This window comes from Elgaria multicarinata, chromosome 5 (assembly GCF_023053635.1).
Source record: "Elgaria multicarinata webbii isolate HBS135686 ecotype San Diego chromosome 5, rElgMul1.1.pri, whole genome shotgun sequence".
Lineage (NCBI taxonomy): Eukaryota > Metazoa > Chordata > Lepidosauria > Squamata > Anguidae > Elgaria > Elgaria multicarinata.
Window position 1 is genome coordinate 56,170,573 of NC_086175.1, and position 17,837 is coordinate 56,188,409.

General features: G+C 41.1%; 1 protein-coding gene across 2 annotated transcripts; it reads right to left on the reverse strand.

Moving 5' to 3' along the window:
• Nucleotides 1-732: 732 nt before the first annotated feature.
• ASB11 (ankyrin repeat and SOCS box containing 11) lies at nt 733-15,584 on the reverse strand. 2 transcript variants are annotated; one of them, XM_063127529.1, is made up of 7 exons: nt 15,407-15,584; nt 11,063-11,142; nt 8,817-8,924; nt 6,241-6,391; nt 3,484-3,618; nt 1,813-2,004; nt 733-881 (listed from the first exon to the last, which is right to left on the reverse strand). In XM_063127529.1, the coding sequence occupies exons 1-7, from the start codon at nt 15,582-15,584 to the stop codon at nt 757-759; spliced, it is 969 nt and encodes a 322-aa protein (XP_062983599.1). In that variant the 3' UTR covers nt 733-756. The 2 variants fall into 2 exon arrangements, with proteins under 2 accessions (XP_062983599.1, XP_062983600.1); XM_063127530.1 differs by lacking the exon at nt 15,407-15,584 and adding an exon at nt 13,927-14,069.
• Between the last annotated feature and the right edge of the window lie 2,253 nt (nt 15,585-17,837).

The following is a 17,837-nucleotide window of genomic DNA, read 5'->3' on the forward strand; positions in this document are numbered from 1 at the left end:
AGATAGATTAGAATGTTGAAAACAAAATGGCCATCTAGCACAGTCACCTCTGCATATGATAGCCTGCTGCACTCCAGATATTTCAGATTACAAGTCCTAGCATTCCTGACCATGGAACATACTGACTTGCAACGATGGGAGTTGTAGCCCAATACCTTTGGAAGGCACCAAGCTGGGGAAGGGCTGCTCTAAACAAAAAAGGAGAAGTAGATGGCCCTAAGTTGTGCGTCATCAGTCTTCTACAATCCCACAGTCACCTCTGTATATCATTCTCCATCCTGTTCTCATGGTTTATCTGCTTTGGGAGAATGAGAATTTCACTTGCAATTTCTGCCTCCTTAGGGAGGATGTGGCGTTAAGGCTTGTGAGCCTTAACTCCCAATTTCCCTGCTTTTGGGGGCTTGGTTGAAAACTGTAGAGCCTTAACGTTGTTTTGTAAACCGTAGGTTTTTTGTTTAATGAATTACATTTATATCCCACCTTTCTTCCTTCATGGAACTCAAGATGGCTATATGGGCCCCCAAGTCTCCTCCTCTCTAAACACTCACCAAACGAAGACCTGCGCAGCTTCAGTGATGTGGCTGCCTCATGTGCCATCAGAACATGCTCAGGGACTACTACATTGATCATTTTAAGGAATATTTTTAAAAATAGTTGATGCCTTAAATTTTCACCTTGGTTTAACATTTTAAGAATAGACAACCTTTTTCATGCTTTTCTTTTTTTAAAAAAATCAGGCTACTAGCAACTGTAATGCTATCGGAATAAAAGAAAATCTTCAAGTCGTTCAGGAAGATGCAGTTTGTGGACTACATAAAAACACGATCGACCCAACCACTTTCGAATACACAGTCGGCACAGCTGGGCAAGTCTAGGAGGGCCTGGAAGAGAAGAAAAACAAACAAAAAGGTTGTGTGAATTCAAGAACAACACCCACAAAAATGTAGTTAGGCTGCAATCCTATACACACTTACCTGGGAGTAAGTCCTCTTCAACTTCATAGGGCTTACTTCCAAGTGCTCGTGCATCAGATTGCATTGTTAGGTGTATATATTACTGGGCAAAAAAATGTAGTTTACAGTGTGACCATGAACCCAGCATAGTCAGCCACAGGCAGATCCATAGGTAGGTAGCAGGTAGTTACGAAACACCATAACTCCAAACAGATTTGAGATTCCATGGGAATAATTTAAGAGCATAGATACCACTTAATACTTAACTTAATAAAGAACTGGTTGAACCCCCAAAATTCTAATCCATATCCTGGACTTTATTTAATCCAATTTCATTTATTAAAATGTGAGCTGTTTTTCATATAGATAAACCCTGCATTTGTTCTGGTAGCTTATCATATCCAATTTTGCTTTGTACTTCATTGAATGCCTCCCGAGAATTGAGATATTCAATTCTCGGGATATAGAGAGCTCCGGCTATTGGGCGGTATAGAAATGTAATAAATAAATAAATAAATAAATAAATATTGCAGGCATAGAATTTCCCAAACATATGCAGAGAAAACACAAAACGTTCTTTTCCCAACCCTTAATTATTAGTTTTTATAACCATGATCTGATTGATTCAAATCCTCTAAATAGCCAGTTGTGGGGATCAGTGTGACTAATGAATACATAAGAATCTGCTTGGACAACAATAAAAAACGTAGTTTATTGTGTTAAAGCAAATTGCCATTATACACAAATACAGCAAAAGGAGAAGGGAAAAAACTATACAATTTAGAACTCTAATAGACCATTAAGAGTTGAACTTGGACTGATAATTTTCCAGAAGTGAGGGAACTCTTTGAGCCATTACCTTCCCGAAGCAACAACGCCCGTTCAACAGAGCTGTTGGGTACAGCAAGATCAAGAGCACATCTGCATTCAGAATTTCTACACTTCAAGCTGGCGCCATAGTCTGTTAACAACTCGACGATTTCTGCACTGGATTTTCTAGCAGCTGCGTGAAGTGGGGTGTCCAGTTGCTTACCCAGGTCAACACTAGCTCCTTGGAAAGAATGCATGGAGATTAAAGCAAATGTATTAGCGTCACATGAAAACAAGGTGCTGAGGAAAACTGAAAATTGAATTCTTATTTTGATTTCTGCCTTTAATATTGTTTGTTAAACAACTATTCATATACAATCACATCATACTTAAGAGATTTAACTGAGCAAGAAATGCCAGATAGAGGGAACTTGAAAAGAACCAGTGAATAGTTGTCCATTCCAAATTGAATATGCACCATTTCAAATGCATCAGTAACAATTGTATAGTAAAGGTTTAAATTATATCAAGAAACTAGGAGTACCAGAATGCTATCTTCTGATTCATAGAGCTTCTCTACATGAGTGATTTATTGCACACTTATGAGTGGCCACTCATGGAAGTTTGCAGGTCCTCTACATGACACTGTCAACCTCCAGGAAGTCTCCCACACTTTCACCTGGTAATGTCGCTTTTTAAAAAATGGAGATAATGCCATATTTAAAACAATCACGGGTTTAATTCCTCCACTATATGGCACTGCTTCACAGAACTTTTCTGGAGCAGAGGGAAAGTTTTCAATTACAAATCATATGGTCGCCATTGGTCACCATCTAAAGGCGCCCGTAGTGAACTTCTATCCAGCAGTTTCGCATGCTGCTGAGTCTGGCACTGAAGGATAAAATCTAGAGTGTGGAAGTTGTCCTAAAAAAGTCAGGCAATAATATCAATTCAAACTGTGAATTTGTATAATCGTGTAGATTAGTTTGTAAAGATTCTTTTGTATTATATATTTTTTCTGCTGACCTTCATAAGATATTCTCAAAAGGCTCTGGGAACAATAAATATCAGTGCAGCTATCTTTTTCTTTTCTTTTTTTAAACGTTGTTTTGTCTTTTATAGCTGTTTTTGTTTTTTGTTTTTAAATCCTTTTTGTTGATGATGTTACTAAAAAAAAAGGGTCCTCTTTTCCCCCAGAGCACAAGTCAGATATGCAGAAAACTTGTTCGCACCTGCACGCGCATCGTATCTCAGCAACGGGTTGCTTGCAGCTGGCTCCATGGGAAGTGGTGTGTCTTAGGTGAGATTGGAACTCTCTGTGGGGCTTTCCCTTTGATGGCTCAATTCATGCAAGCAGGCAGGATCTACACTACAGCTTTAAAACAGTTTTGACAATTATTGAGGCCCAGGACACACTCCATATACAGTTTTCAAAACGTTTTTAAAGTGTTTTAACCTGCTTGGTGTAGAACTGGCCCTAGTCTTCACAGAATCATAGAATAGTAGAGCTGGAAGGGGCCTATAAGGCCATCGAGTCCAACCCCTAGCATTGCTATTTCAGTCAGTAAATGACAATCCATGCATGTATCAAGAGGGCCAGGGGGCTGCTGATTGGTCTGGCCTTGCAAGTGTCCCTATTGGCTTTTCGGAGGCTTGCAATTTTTAATAATGCAACATCCCATCCAACCCCATGTAAAAGTCCTTCTTCAACACAAAGCACCTAATTCCAAAAGTTTCTTGACACAGTCTGTCCTCTGATTCATGCAGGACACGTAAAGTGGTGTTCCAAGCTGCGGGTCTTCTTGGTCCATATCCACACCATTGGCTATAAGAATTTCCATACATTCTCTGTGGCCTATGCAAACACAGACAAATGATAACCTTGTAGAACCGTATGGCTGCATGAGACACAGAGACCCTTTAATCCTTCATCATCAGACATCCCTAAACATATTAACCCATATGTATACAAGTTCAAGTTTATTATTACGGCAAATAACCAGCAACCCATATGTACACAGTGCCAGAAAGAGAGAAGGTGGCCCAATGTTGCAGGTGCCTGTAGGGCACAGATTGTGCTAAATAAAACACAGCTAAACAGCTCACACAAGTAATCCATGCCAACATCTTTAGGAGAAGGCATCCAAAAGAGGCGGGGAGAGGAGGAATACTTCCTGGGAAACCACATTGCTTGGAGGGCCAAACTACAAGTGACATGATTCATGCTTATTTAAAAAGCATGGTTAGACTGGCTTGTTTAATTTAGAAGAAAAACAATCCTTGGGGGCATGATCTGAAATATGATTCCAAACTACATCGTGGGACCGCAGGAATTTCCTGCCGAAAATCCCATGCACCCCCAGAGGCAATATCAGCCGATGGGGAGGGCATTTTCGGCAGGAATTGGTACAATCTGGATCAGGAGCATGGTCCAGATCAGGGCATCATAGCTGCTGTTTCGTCAATGTAAGGACCTAATTACAAATGATGTTAAATGTATTGCCTGTATTTATTTATGTAATGGTAAGTGCATTTTGAATTGGGACCACAGTGCAAGGGGAGAAGAGGCTTAACCCTTCCCCCCTTTGCCATAATCCTCCCCACATTGCAATTAGCAACAGAAAAAAGGCAACCATTGGTGTCAATGAGAGTTTTTTTCCTGTCACTAATTGCAGTATGGGGGGGGGGATTTTGAGCTCCATCACACCAGTGATTTAGTGCACTCTCGCCATCCCTGGTGTGTGGATTTGCAGCACAGTACTCACATGACGCCATGCCAGTCCTGCTGACACCCTGCCTCCTTCCCAGCCTTTTCCATCTTTTCCTAGAATGCCTAAAGTATTAGGATTATTTCCCCTAACTGTGTTTTCCTTTGTTAGGGGTATGTTCTGTGATGCAAGCCTTGCTGTTGGCTTGAATGGATTGCATCAGGTCTTGACAGGGAAAAGCGATCTCTCCCAACAGCTGGCTCTAAGCCTCAATATTAAACCCAAACTTTGCATCCCAGACTCAAAAGCATTTTTTTAAATCATGCAATGCCCAAATCTTTGCAGAGACAGGATGGTATTCCCTCCATGCCTCCAAAGAGCCAGACTAAAGGGTCATTCCATTTTTGTCAGGCAGGAAGGCGGTCTGGTTGAAGTACTTACCTGACAGGACTTGTGTTGTTAAAGGGGGGAAGGAGCAACCAATGAACTAGGGGGAGAAAGACAAGGGGCGGGGTGGAGTGGAAGAGCAAACAAGCAAAAGAGCATTGGAGGTAAAAAAAAATGTGGAGACAAAGCAGGGGAGGAAATTATGTGTGATGAAGGGTTTAGTCATCATTGAGGTGAGGGAGGGAAGGGTTAAGCCTCCTCTCCCCATGCACTGTGATCCCAATTCCAAATGGACACTGTTATCCCTGTTAACTATTCTTACAGATCACAATAGAACTCCAACTTGTAAAGAATTGCAGCAGGACAGGTAATTGCAAAAAGAGAAAAGAGGAGATCTCACCTGGGTGTGAAAAAAGGCATATGGTATACTAGCAGAGGGGCAATGATATTGGCCCTCTGCTAGTTGGCAGAAAAGCCAACCAAGCAACTGAAAGCCATCATTGGAGAACAAGAAGTAGATGCCTTTATGACAACTTGGTACTACTTCATAAATGATACAGACAACATCCACCAACTACCCATGGTGAAATATGGAAGGAAACCTTTGGACATAAATCTACATGGTAGACTTCTTTACTACTGTAGAGCTATGCCTGAATAACTAATAATGTTTTTTTTTTTTAAGCTTAGACTAACCCAGTGGAGGCTGGTGGGTCCTATTTCAGTGGGGCGGTTAATCCGCTCTGGGTTTCAGTCAGTACCAATCAGAACTCTAAAGGAGTTCTAAAGGGTATATGGTTAAGTACTTTGGATAGCCCCTTTAGAGTTCTGTCTGGTTCTGACTGAATGGATTCAGAGTGGATCCCAGAGTGGATTCATTGCCCACTGAAATTAGAGCCACCAGCCTCCACTGGACTAACCTTCTGTCAATGAATTGTAATGTTTTACTTTGTTATTCATCTTTATTGTTACATGGTTTTGTATATAAAAAATAATATATGAAAATGCTTTTAAAATAAATGAATAAATAAATAATCACAAGACATTGCAAGTGAAACATTAAGGGCACATGTTGTTGAGCCCTAAACATGGCCAATTCAAGCATGTGTTTCTTAAAAGCCTGAATAATATTATGTGTGGTTTGGCTCCAAGCCTCCTTGCATCTCCAATGCAGCTCAGTGCCTCTCCCATTAGTTGCTGGCTTTCCAGCTCTTTTGCCAAGCAACAGTGCCTTGGAAGGCGCGGTTGAACATGCTGGATTTTTTTCTTCTTCTTTTTACAATCAGTAACAGTAGACATGCCTAATTTCCATCTGCAGAGAATCCAAGGTTCTTGTTTCTAGCTAGAATTGTCCAAAACAAAACCCCACCCCTGAATATTACCTTCCTTTACCGCTTCGTGAATCGGTGAAACAAAATGATTCTCCAGTTGTGGCCTGGCTCCAAATTCAAGCAGCGTGTTGACACAAGTGGTGCTGCCACTGCGGCAAGCATTAAACAGAGGTGTGATCCCATCAACAGTGACTGCATTGACCTGTAACATCGGGGGGGGGGGGAGAGAAGATGTGGGGGAAGATGGGCACCCTGAGGGATTCAAGCACTTTGCGCCAATGAACTCTCTCCTAAACTTGCTTCATTTTCATGTCCAGGTTAATAATACAGTTCAAAGCTACATATGCTAAATGCGGCAGATAATGATCTTAATTGCAGGAATCATAGAATCATATCATAGAATAGCAGAGTTGGAAGGGGCCTACAAGGCCATCGAGTCCAACCCCCTGCTCAATGCATGAATCCACCCTAGAGCATCCCTGACAGATGCTTGTCCAGCTGCCTCTTGAATGCCTCTAGTATGGGAGAGCCCACAACCTCCCTAAGTAACTGATTCCATTGTCGTACTGCTCTAACAGTCAGGAAGTTTTTCCTGATGTCCAGCTGGAATCTGGCTTCCTGTAACTTGAGCCCGTTATTCCGTGTCCTGCACTCTGGGAGGATCGAGAAGAGATCCTGGCCCTCCTCTGTGTGACAACCTTTTAAGTATTTGAAGAGTGCTATCATGTCTCCCCTCCATCTTCTCTTCTCCTGGCTAAACAGGCCCAGTTCTTTCAGTCTCTCTTCATAGGGCTTTGTTTCCAGACCCCTGATCATCCTGGTTGCCCTCCTCTGAACACACTCCAGCTTGTCTGCGTCCTTCTTGAATTGTGGAGCCCAGAACTGGACGCAATACTCTAGATGAGGCGATCAGAGAAATATAAATATGCGATCAGAGAAATATGTGATAAATAACTCCTGCCATGTTGCCCTCAAGGAATACGAAGGAAGGTGAGGTTTGAAAGGCAAGATGTACTAGGGAATCTCAGACTTGCTCAATGGCAAGTAGGATACCGTATGGCAGAGGTGCAGTACAGTACTGCCTGATACCCTGCAAAGGAATATTTGTAGGCCAGACTAAACATTCTAGCACTCAGAGGGGAGCTATGCGTGATAAGTTTCTTTACTCCAGTGAAAGCATGTGTGACCCCAATTTATATCAGGACCACAGTGCTCGTGTGTGTGTGTGTGTGTGTGTGTGTGTGTGTGTGTGTGTTAAACCCTCCCCACTGCCCCTCGTCAATAGCTGGTTGGCTACTGTGTGAACAGGATGCTGGGCTAGATGGACCCTTGGTCACATCCAGCATGGCTCGTCTTATGTTCTTATGGTGGAGTCAATAGAGGATTTCCCCACCCCCCTTGTTTTAACCCCACCCCCTGCTGGATGTATGTAGAATTTCAGAATTAAAATGGATGGGAGAAGGTTTAAGCTACCCCTCCAAGCCCCGTCTTTATGGTGCTGCAAGGCATCTTGTGCCCGCACTTGCGTTCCTTCCCGACATCTGCACAGGAAGGAACGCAAGTGTGAACTTTCCCAGTGTTTAAAAGTAAAAAAAAAAAAAAAAAAAAAACGAGCGGGGGAGAGAGGAACGGCGCCATTCCTTCCCCCCTTTTTTATTTTATTGTCTGTATCTCTACAGCTGTGGAGATACAGATAATAAAAATAAAAAAACGGAGGGGGGAGGAACAGCCAGCCAGAGGGAGAATGTGAGGAGAGGGGGCAGGGAGCCTCCTCTCCTCCCTCTGGCTCCCCATTCCTTCCCCCCATTTCTTTTTATTTTTATTATCTGTATCTGCACAGCTGCAGAGATACAGATAATAATAAAAAAAAATGGAGCAGGAATCTATTAGAGTGTTATTACTGGGAATCCCTATGTCATGCTCAGCCTGTATATCTGAATAAATGATTCTTATATCAGGGTAACACCCTAAGACTCCAACAACCTCCATCTAAAGAAACTGACAGCATCATCACATGGGGGTGGTGGAAATCATGTTTCCTTACCTTCACTTCTCTTCCCCCGAGTTTGTCCCTTTTTACTTCTTCTTCTGCCCAGAGGGGAAAGATGGAGTAAACAAAGACCATGTGGCCCATTCAGGGGGCGTTTTTAGTGTGCTGCTTTTCCTGTACATAGCAGGAGATTGTGGCACATTCTGGTTTTTTTTACAAAAGTCTGATTAAAAGGGGTCTATTTTGTGATGGAAAAACGAGCGGAAGGAGCAGGAGGCGCGTGGGAGGCGGATGTTGTCATCTAACGGACACATACACATCCATAAGTGGGCAGTAGTGAGCATGCGATAAAATGCTTGTCTGATGAACATCTGAATCCTGGGTAAATTTTGGAATCCCTGCAATTTCTCAACACACAGAACTGGGATGCATGTGTGTAGCAATATAAAGGTATTAAGACACTGGCAATTGCCTATGGTCAATGTACATGAGAAGTTATGATGTTTTGTCCATATTGACTCTTCAGTTGTAATGATGCACACTCCTAGTAGTACACAATGCACAGAATTCACCTGTCAGATACCCCTTTGAGGCAACATCTCTCCCACGGAAAGGTGATACATATTGTAGTACTCACACGAGCACCATGTTCCAGTAACACTTTCGCACACGCAACATGGCCACCCAGGCATGCCTCATGAAGAGCGGAAACACGGTCTATTGTTACAATGTTCACATTGAATCCCTAGAATTCAGAACAGAGTCATGGAAAATATCCAGATAACAACAATTAGTATTGCTATGGGGTTTAATCTTGACTTAGATGTGCAGCTCAGCCAAACTTCTAGTGAAATTAGTGAGCATTTTTCTAGAGTAAACATTGTTTTAACAATTAACAGCCTTTATTGATTTAAAATCGGCTTTTGATTCTATATCACGCCCGCGTCTGTGGAACAAATTGGAACAGCTTTCTATGGATAAGAGACTCCTGTTTTTGATTCAATCTCTTTACCATAATACCACTGCTCAGGTTCGATGCAGCCCATCAGGTCACTACACAAAAGAGAATGCTGCATCATGTGGGGTTAGACAAGGCTGTGTGCTCGCACCTTTATTATTTAATCTGTATTTGTCAGACCTCCCCCACGCATTGGAGCCCTTACCGTCCCACCCACCTAAAATACTGAACACCAAAGTTTCTCTGCTTCTGTATGTAGACGATGCAGTTCTGATCTCTCAGACCAGGGTGGGCCTCAAGAGGTTGCTGTGCGGCTTTGCAAACTACTGCTCAGAAAACTTGCTTTCTATTAATTATACTAAATCTAAGGTATTGGTGTTTTCCAAACGCAAGGTTAGATTTTCTTGAGCCATGGAGAACTCCACGATTGAGCAAGTGGGCTCCTATAAATACTTGGGTATATGGTTCCATAAAACCATCTCTTGGAGAGAACAGGGAAAACTCTCTAAGACTAAAGCTGAACAACACCTAGGTGCAATTACTCGTTTCTTTTTTACAAGGCGCGGGAAATTCATTCCGGCAGCTGTCCAGGTTTTCAAAGCCAAAATCATCCCTCAGATTTTATATGGGGCTCCAATTTGGTTCCCGTGCTTTAAATCCTCCCTTGAGGGTATTCAGTCTTCTTTTCTTAGAATGTTATTTGGTGTTCCCAAGTGTGTTTCTGGAGCTGCTCTTAAACTAGAAGTCGGTCTGAATTCTCTTAATTGCCTGGCCTGGATTCATGTTATCCATTTTTGGCTTCGCTGTAACTTGGCACCTCCATCTAATTCTCTAGTATCTAAGATTCTGTTAGACCACTTTGAATCCCCTTGGTCAAAGGCCATGACTAGTAAAATCAAGTCAGTAGGCCTATCCCCCCAAAAGCTACTATCAAGGGATTTAGCTAGTGCCAAATCAGTAGTGAAACAGAGACTGCTTGATATAGATATAGATATAGATATGCAAGTCCTTCAGACTGCTGCACGGGGCCCATGTTCCCCCCTGTCCCTAGGACTACCAGCCTCCTTTTGTAAAGATGAGATGCCTTATCTACGCTGGTTGACTATTCCTAAATACAGGACAGCATTTTCATTAGCTAGACTTAATGTCCTTCCCTCCAAACTTCTGGAGGGCAGATTTTATAAAATTCCAGTGCTCAACAGATGCTGCCCCTGCAACAATAGTGAAGTGGAAACTGTATCTCATGTTTTATTGTTTTGTAGATTTTATCTAGGGGTTAGAAACGATCTTCTAAACCCTATTTTACAATCTTATCCTGGTCACCCAACTGAATTCTTAACGTCTCTTTTACTTTGTAATATAGACAAATCAATCACTGAGCAAGTGGCCAAGTTTTTGAACTTGGCCATATCTTTTAGATCTTCTATGATCACCTGATTTTTAATAGTTAATGGTATGTGCAGTTTGCTTGTATGTAAAATTTTTATTTGCTGGAATGGTCTATTGACCGCAATAAACTGTTGTTGAATTACACTGCTCATAAATTTCTGTATTTTGAAGAGCTATTTGATGGAAAATGTTTAATATATGGGGCAGATACCATCTCAGCCTTATCTACCTCACAGGGTCGTTGTGAGAATACAATTGGGGGTAAGGGGAAACCATGTACATCACTCTGGCTTTTTTGGAAGAAGGATGACATAAAAAAATTAATAAACAAACAAAAACCACACAAATTTTAAGCATCAAAAAATAATCTACAATAGTTCCTGCTTGATAGTACGTACCCAGAATGATATACAATGGCCACACTGGCTCAGTTGGTTTTGTATTTGTGCACATAGCATTGTATTTATTTGTTTAGTCTACACTGTAATCTATTGAGCCATTCATAAAATTGCTTAATTGAGTTTGAAGTTCCTTACCTGTGCTATCATGGTTTTCAAAGACAGAAGGCGCCCTTGAAATGCAGCTTCATGAAGGGGAGATCTATCTGCCCATGAACCTAAAATAAAATAAGTGAAAGCTAAGTCTAAACACATAGGATCTCTTAAGGCATCGTACATGTGTGAGTTTCTTTACATTCACCAGCAGCAGTTTTCAGGGGACATGCAAAGGACATGCATGTATAAGTGATCCTATACATTGCCTGGATAGATACACGGATTCCATTTTCAGCAGTGTTACACGTAATTCCATCTCCAAATACTATGCCCAGAGTTACGTGTCTTCCCAAACCTCTCCCCTTTAAATTGAGAATGATAATAATTTATATCACAGGATAGTTATGATTCTATTTTCCTAACCCCGCTGGGAAGGTGATCAAAGGACAATATAAAATACATATAAATAAATAGGTTTTTAGATAAATAAAATGGTTGTGCAGTGCCCTACGAAGGGTTGTGTGGTAAAGCAGAAGAGGTAAGCAGGCTGGAGGTAGCACACCCACTTATGCATGGTGACTGATGGGTTGTCATTACATGAGATCAGGGCCACTGGCTCTCAGGGAATTCCTTTTACATGAGACCTCATTAAGACACACACATACGAAGTGGCTTGCTGTCTGTTATTGACTGAGGGTAAGATCTTACCTAAGTCCTACTTAGAGTAGACCCATTGAAATGAATGGGATCTCTGTTACTCATCACTAACTTAAGTCCTATTCATTTCAATGGGGCTACTCTAAGTAGGACTTAGGTTGGATCTTACCCAATATCTATAACACCAATTCGTGGTGTGAATATTATTTTATTTTTTTATTTTTCATCCCCCAATAACAAGGGAGGAGAGCAATGACAAATTTTGATAAAATAGTTAAGAGCAGAGACACCACACTGACAACAAAGGTCCACATAGTTAAAGCAATGTTATTCCCCATAGTAACCTATGGCTGCAAGAGCTGGACCATAAGGAAAGCTGAGCGAAGGAAGATAGATGCTTTTGAACTGTGGTGTTGGAGGAAAATCCTGAGAGTGCCTTGGACTGCAAGAGGATCAAACCAGTCCGCACTCCAGGAAATAAAGCCAGACTGCTCACTTGAGGGAATGATATTAAAGGCAAAACTGAAGTACTTTGGCCACATAATGAGAAGACAGGACACCCTGGAGAAGAGGCTGATGCTAGGGAAAGTGGAAGGCAAAAGGAAGAGGGGCCGACCAAGGGCAAGATGGATGGATGATATTCTGGAGGTGACAGACTTGACCTTGGGGAAGCTGGGGGTGGCGACAGCCGACAGAAATCTCTGGCGTGGGCTGGTCCATGAAGTCACAAAGAGTCGGAAGCGACTGAACGAATAAACAACAACAATAACAAGTGTTCTCTGGGCTGGTTACAAACAGTTAAAAGTACAACACAAATAGTTAAAAGAATAAGATACATTTCAAAATGACAACAGTTTAAGAACGGATAAATATAAAGATATATAAGAGCATCCAATAAAAATCTCAAAAGTTATTTATTTATTTGTGTGACGTGCGAACTTGGACTGCTAAACAACCCAGCAGTTAACCCAACAACAAGGCATGGGTGAAGCACTGGTTTGTTTAGCCCCAGGTTCAGGATCGCTGCACAACCTAGGAAGGAGCCAAACATGAGTTGTGTGAAAGAGGTAGATCTTTGAGGACATCCAAAATGAGTTGCCTAAGGCTGTTGCCTCACTCTACCTGATGGTGGGGCTGGCCCTGCAGTTGTGTGCCCTCAGCATCTGGTACCCAAAGGTTCAGCTGAAGGTATTTGTAAGTGGTTAGACAAACTTTGTCAAGAACAGGCCCAAGTCAAGCAATAGTAGACCGGGAAAATCAGAACTTTGTAAACCGCCCAGAGAGCTTTTTGTTAAACCGCCCAGAGAGCGTCGGCTGTGGGGCGGTATATAAATGTAATAAATCAAATCAAATCAAACTTTGTGAGAAAACTCTCAATGAACTTGGCTGAGATGTGTGCGTGTGTGTGTGAGCTTCCATTCCTTCACCCACTATCTGGGATCAATAAGAAAAAAGAAAGAAAGAAGAAAAGTCAATAAGAAAACAGAAACAAAAAGTCAATAAGAAAACAAAAACAAAATTAATGGTTTCTGTTGAAACATTCAGCCTCTAATCCTGTATACACTTATCAAGGAGTAAGCCCCCATTGAACACAGGGTCATTTAATTGTTCTTTCTTAACATGCTTAGGATTGTACTGTAAATCCATGCAACATTTATTGTACCATATAACAGTTGGATCCAAACCGCAATGGCATTAAGCAAAAGGCCACATCCGTTTAGTGTTTAATTGGGATTGCCTTTCGCTCGATGCAACTGTGGTCTGCATCCGTCTGCCCAAATCCCTTTATGCTCTAAAACCATTAAGAGCATAAACCCCTAAGACCAAACACTGCCTTAGCTGTGACATCGCAAGCAAGCGATTATTAACCTACACATTGGTGAAACAAGTGACAGTTTAAATATGACTACGAAAAACAGCATATGTTAAGTTTTTAACTGACCCAGAATAGTTGTTTTAAATGGATATTGTATGTAATCTGTTTTTATGCTTTTTATGGTTTTAAATTTTGTATATCGGTTTTTAATGCTCAGTGTTTTAATCTTTGTAAACCTACCAGAGATCTTTGGCTAAGGGGCATCATATAAATGATAATAATAATAATAATAATAATACAAGAACATTTCCAAACTATAAATAACTGTACAATCCCATATTCATTCTAAGTACTGCCTTCTTTCTACACACAGTTGCCTAATTTCTTTGCATAAACAAAACAGTAGATTTCCATGCTAGCTAGAAGAACATACCTCCCTGGAACATATGACAAATGTAATTCCCATATGGCGCATCCCTTAAGTCTCTAGACATTGAAGGCATCCCAGAAAGTATTTTTCTTTTAAGTTCCAATGGTAAATCTAGCCACTCTAAACCCTTCTTTAGACAGCAGACATTACTTAAGCTTTAAAGTAACAGTGTGCCTGTAATCTAATCGAGGGCAGAGGTGAAGTAGTGTCAGTGCGGTGTTTTGAAAGATGATACTGGGACAGATTTGCAAGAGGATATGCAGAGAAAATGAAACAAACTGAAAAGAACTATCTGTTGCATTAAAGCACTACAGAGAAAAACAGAACTGTACTTCAGTCTATAAATGCAGAGAGGTTAATGGCATAATTCATAACTATTATTTCTTTTGGAACAATTTATTGGCTCCAATAGGACAGCTTATTGATACTCGTACAACAATCATACAACAAATTAATTTCATCCTGATAAATATTATAATTTAAGGGTGCAAACCTCTGCAGATTTAGACAGAAAAAAGCCCCATTATGTTAAACTGTCCCCATATTTACATTTGTTTTTGCACATCTTAAAATTACTATAGTACTGAGCTGTTTATCTTTGCATGTCTAATTTAAAGTCCTAAGAAAAAATGTAAGCCCTAAAAAAGATTTTTGATAAAGCCAATTTATGTAATATAAAGGTGGGATCCTATGCATGTTTAGGAAGAAAAAAGTAGAACTTTGTTGTGTCTCAACATGGATAGGATTGTGCCCTTAAATTCTCAGTAGTTACTTTCATGCATTAGAAATGGAAGGGATGGGAGGAACCTAAAAGGCCATCAAGGCCATAGCTTAGCTTTTTGTGACTCATCCACTTATAATAAAGTTGCAGTCATACACTTTGGCATGAAGAGGGGGATCAGGATGAATCACTCCAAACAAAGCGAGCCAAGCCACATGCAAAAATTGTTTAAGTAGGCACTGAACTTTTCTCAAGAATCTTCTTTCAGAAAATGCATGTGCTAAATCTTTTGCATCATTGCAAAGGGTGACCATATAAAAAGGAAGACAGGACTTCTGTATCTTTAACAGTTGTACAGAAAAGGGAATTTCAGCAGGTGTTGTTTGCATGCATGCAGCACCTGGTGAAATTCCCCCTTCATCACCACAGCTAAAGCTGCAGGATCCCTGCTCTCTTTTGTATCTGGTCACTCTAGTATAGCTCCTGCTGAAATTCTCCCTTCAATACAACTGTTAAAGATACAAGAGCCCTGTCCTCCTTTTCATATGGTCACCCTATCATTGCACTCTGGTTATGCAGTAGAACACAAGTCTATATTAAAGACATCTTCTAAATAGTATTGTTGCAGGATCCTGGTGGTCAAATGACTGACACATATTTCCAAACAAAAATAAGATTTCTTCATATTAAAGCAGATATTTTTCTCCATATATCTCACTTCTAGATGCACAATCATGCACATGTATATAATTATTGTTTTACCTGGGGCTACTCCATAGATCTCTTCTGCTATCCTGGCAGCTTCTTTCCTATTCCCTTTCACTATATAGATGTGGGTCAATAAAGCTAAAGAGATTTTGATTAAGAGTTTGAAGCAAAACAGGGCAAAGATGGCAAAATAAATGTTATTGAAAGCCTGGAGTGTCGTACTGCCTTCCATTTTGGTTTGCCCTTTGTATAACATCACAGGTCTGCTAAGATACACTTCACTATTATTGGTATCATATGACGTCTATTTTGAAACCTGTAGCAGTTGATGTTTCTCAGTTACCAAAAATACACTCTGTTTTTATTGCAGGCAAAATGTTGCTATCAAATAACAATGCTTAGGGTTAAAAGTGCTGAGTTTCCCCACCACCACCACCACTTGGGGGCTATTTACACAACCCTGTCCCTCTAACAGAGGCAAAAACAATATAAAAGAATATGGCTTTGAGTGGGTAAAAACTATCTAGAAGACCCAATTAAAGGCAAACATTTAGAGAATATTAGATTGTAAGCCTATGCGGCAGGGTCTTGCTATTTACTGTGTTATCTGTACAGCACCATGTACATTGATGGTGCTATATAAATAAATAATAATAATAATAATAAGAGAAAAATAAGCATCTTTCTGAAACGCGTAAGGAGCTAAATATATGAGCATATATACTTTGTGAATATATACTATATGACTAGTCTGATTATTCTTTAGCTTTTTAGAATAAGGAAGAATCTTTTGTATTTCTTTTATAGATTCAGGGGCTCTCAATTGAAGTAAAAAATGGAACGGTATACATACACCAATACCACTGGTGAGAAGGGAAGAAAACATGCCAATGTATTGCTGTAAGCATTCTCCAAGAGCAGAAAATCAGAAGTTATAAATCTTCAGATATACAAGGTGGTAAGAAGGTATGCCTTGTCAGTCCTCCTGTTGAGGGTGTCTTTTAAAAAGTAAAGTGAATCTATGACATAAAGACAATTGAACCCAATTTGGCCAACATATATTAAAGCTGGTGAAAAGGGTGAAAGCTGAGAAGTGGTACCATCATTGCTTTCAACAATGTTATCTAATATTACTGAAGTGCTAATTTTTCGTTTTGCATCTAATTAGATGGATGGTCCAAGTCCCAAAATAAGCATGATATTTGCATTTATAGTTCAGTTCAGTCATTTTATTTTTATATTGGCCATTGGTCATAACAGAAGTATGTTGCACAGGCCATCTCACTCTTCTAGCCTGGAACAGGCTTTCTGAGGAGCTCCATGCTTGGTTCCTGGCTCCTCACGGTTACTTGCACAGCCGCCCAGACATCCTGCAGTCTCAGGATCACCCCGGGACCGCAGAAAAACCGGGACAAAAATGTAGGGCAATATCCTGGGGAAATGCAGGTAACTTCCCTCCCTCCCAGCGGGTGGCGTGCAGGAGGCAGACGGCATTGTGAGAGGGACCCATGAAAATCCGTTAGTGCTATAAAACGCTCATCTGATAATCTCTTTCTATGCTTGTCTTTTAATTTCCGTGGTATTAACCCTGAAATGATATGCTAGAAGTTGGGGGAAGCTGTGCCTAGCAGAGGCTCGGTTAGAAAAGGAGCAGCTGCTGCCACCTATTCTGTCGCCCTTGGAGTCATCCCTAGGCACTGAAGCCGCTGCCTGGTGCTAGAGAGAAGTAGGAGGCGAAGAATGCCTTCACCCCGAACCGCGGCAGACACAGAGACGGCTGACTCCTGGCATCTGGCCTGTGGCTCAGGCAGGCACCCAGGAGGGCCAAAGGAGAGTGCGGAAAAACGGAATCAGGACCCAAAGCTCAGGCAGCTACAGTTTCTTACAACCCCATGGATTCTAGGCAGAGGATGAGGACCAGTTCTCCCTCAGGAGGTCCAATGCCCGAGCAGGCTGAGAAAAGGCTAACTGATGATCAGTAAAATGATTTCAGAGAATTCATGTTGCCCTTTATGGTGCCACAAAACTCTTTATTGTTTTGCTGCAATACACTGAGAAAGACACCCTCTGAAAATGAGTAAAGCTATTTGTGTGTGTGTTTTTGGTCCAGTGTATACTAGTAGCACCCTCATTCCACCTTTCTACTAGCTCCAGTCCAGTGCTGAACTTTGTCTCTTGAGCTTCCTTTACTCCTGAATCTCTCCTTTATCATCTTTTCCTATTAAACCCTCTCCTTTTCCCCTCCCGTCCCTTAATTTTCTCACTCTTTCCATTAGTTTGTCCCTTTCTAACTCCTTTGTATATTTCTTTCTCTCTTTTCAACCCCACTCTAAACTAATGAGTTCTGTAAGTGTGCTTGTTTCCACCTTGTGGTTTATTTGGGCGGGGCTGCTTAAAAAGGTTTGTGGAAGGCAGGATCTACACTACTGCTTTAAAATGGTTTATAACAGTAGTGACAACAGTTGGGGCTCAGGACAGACACACT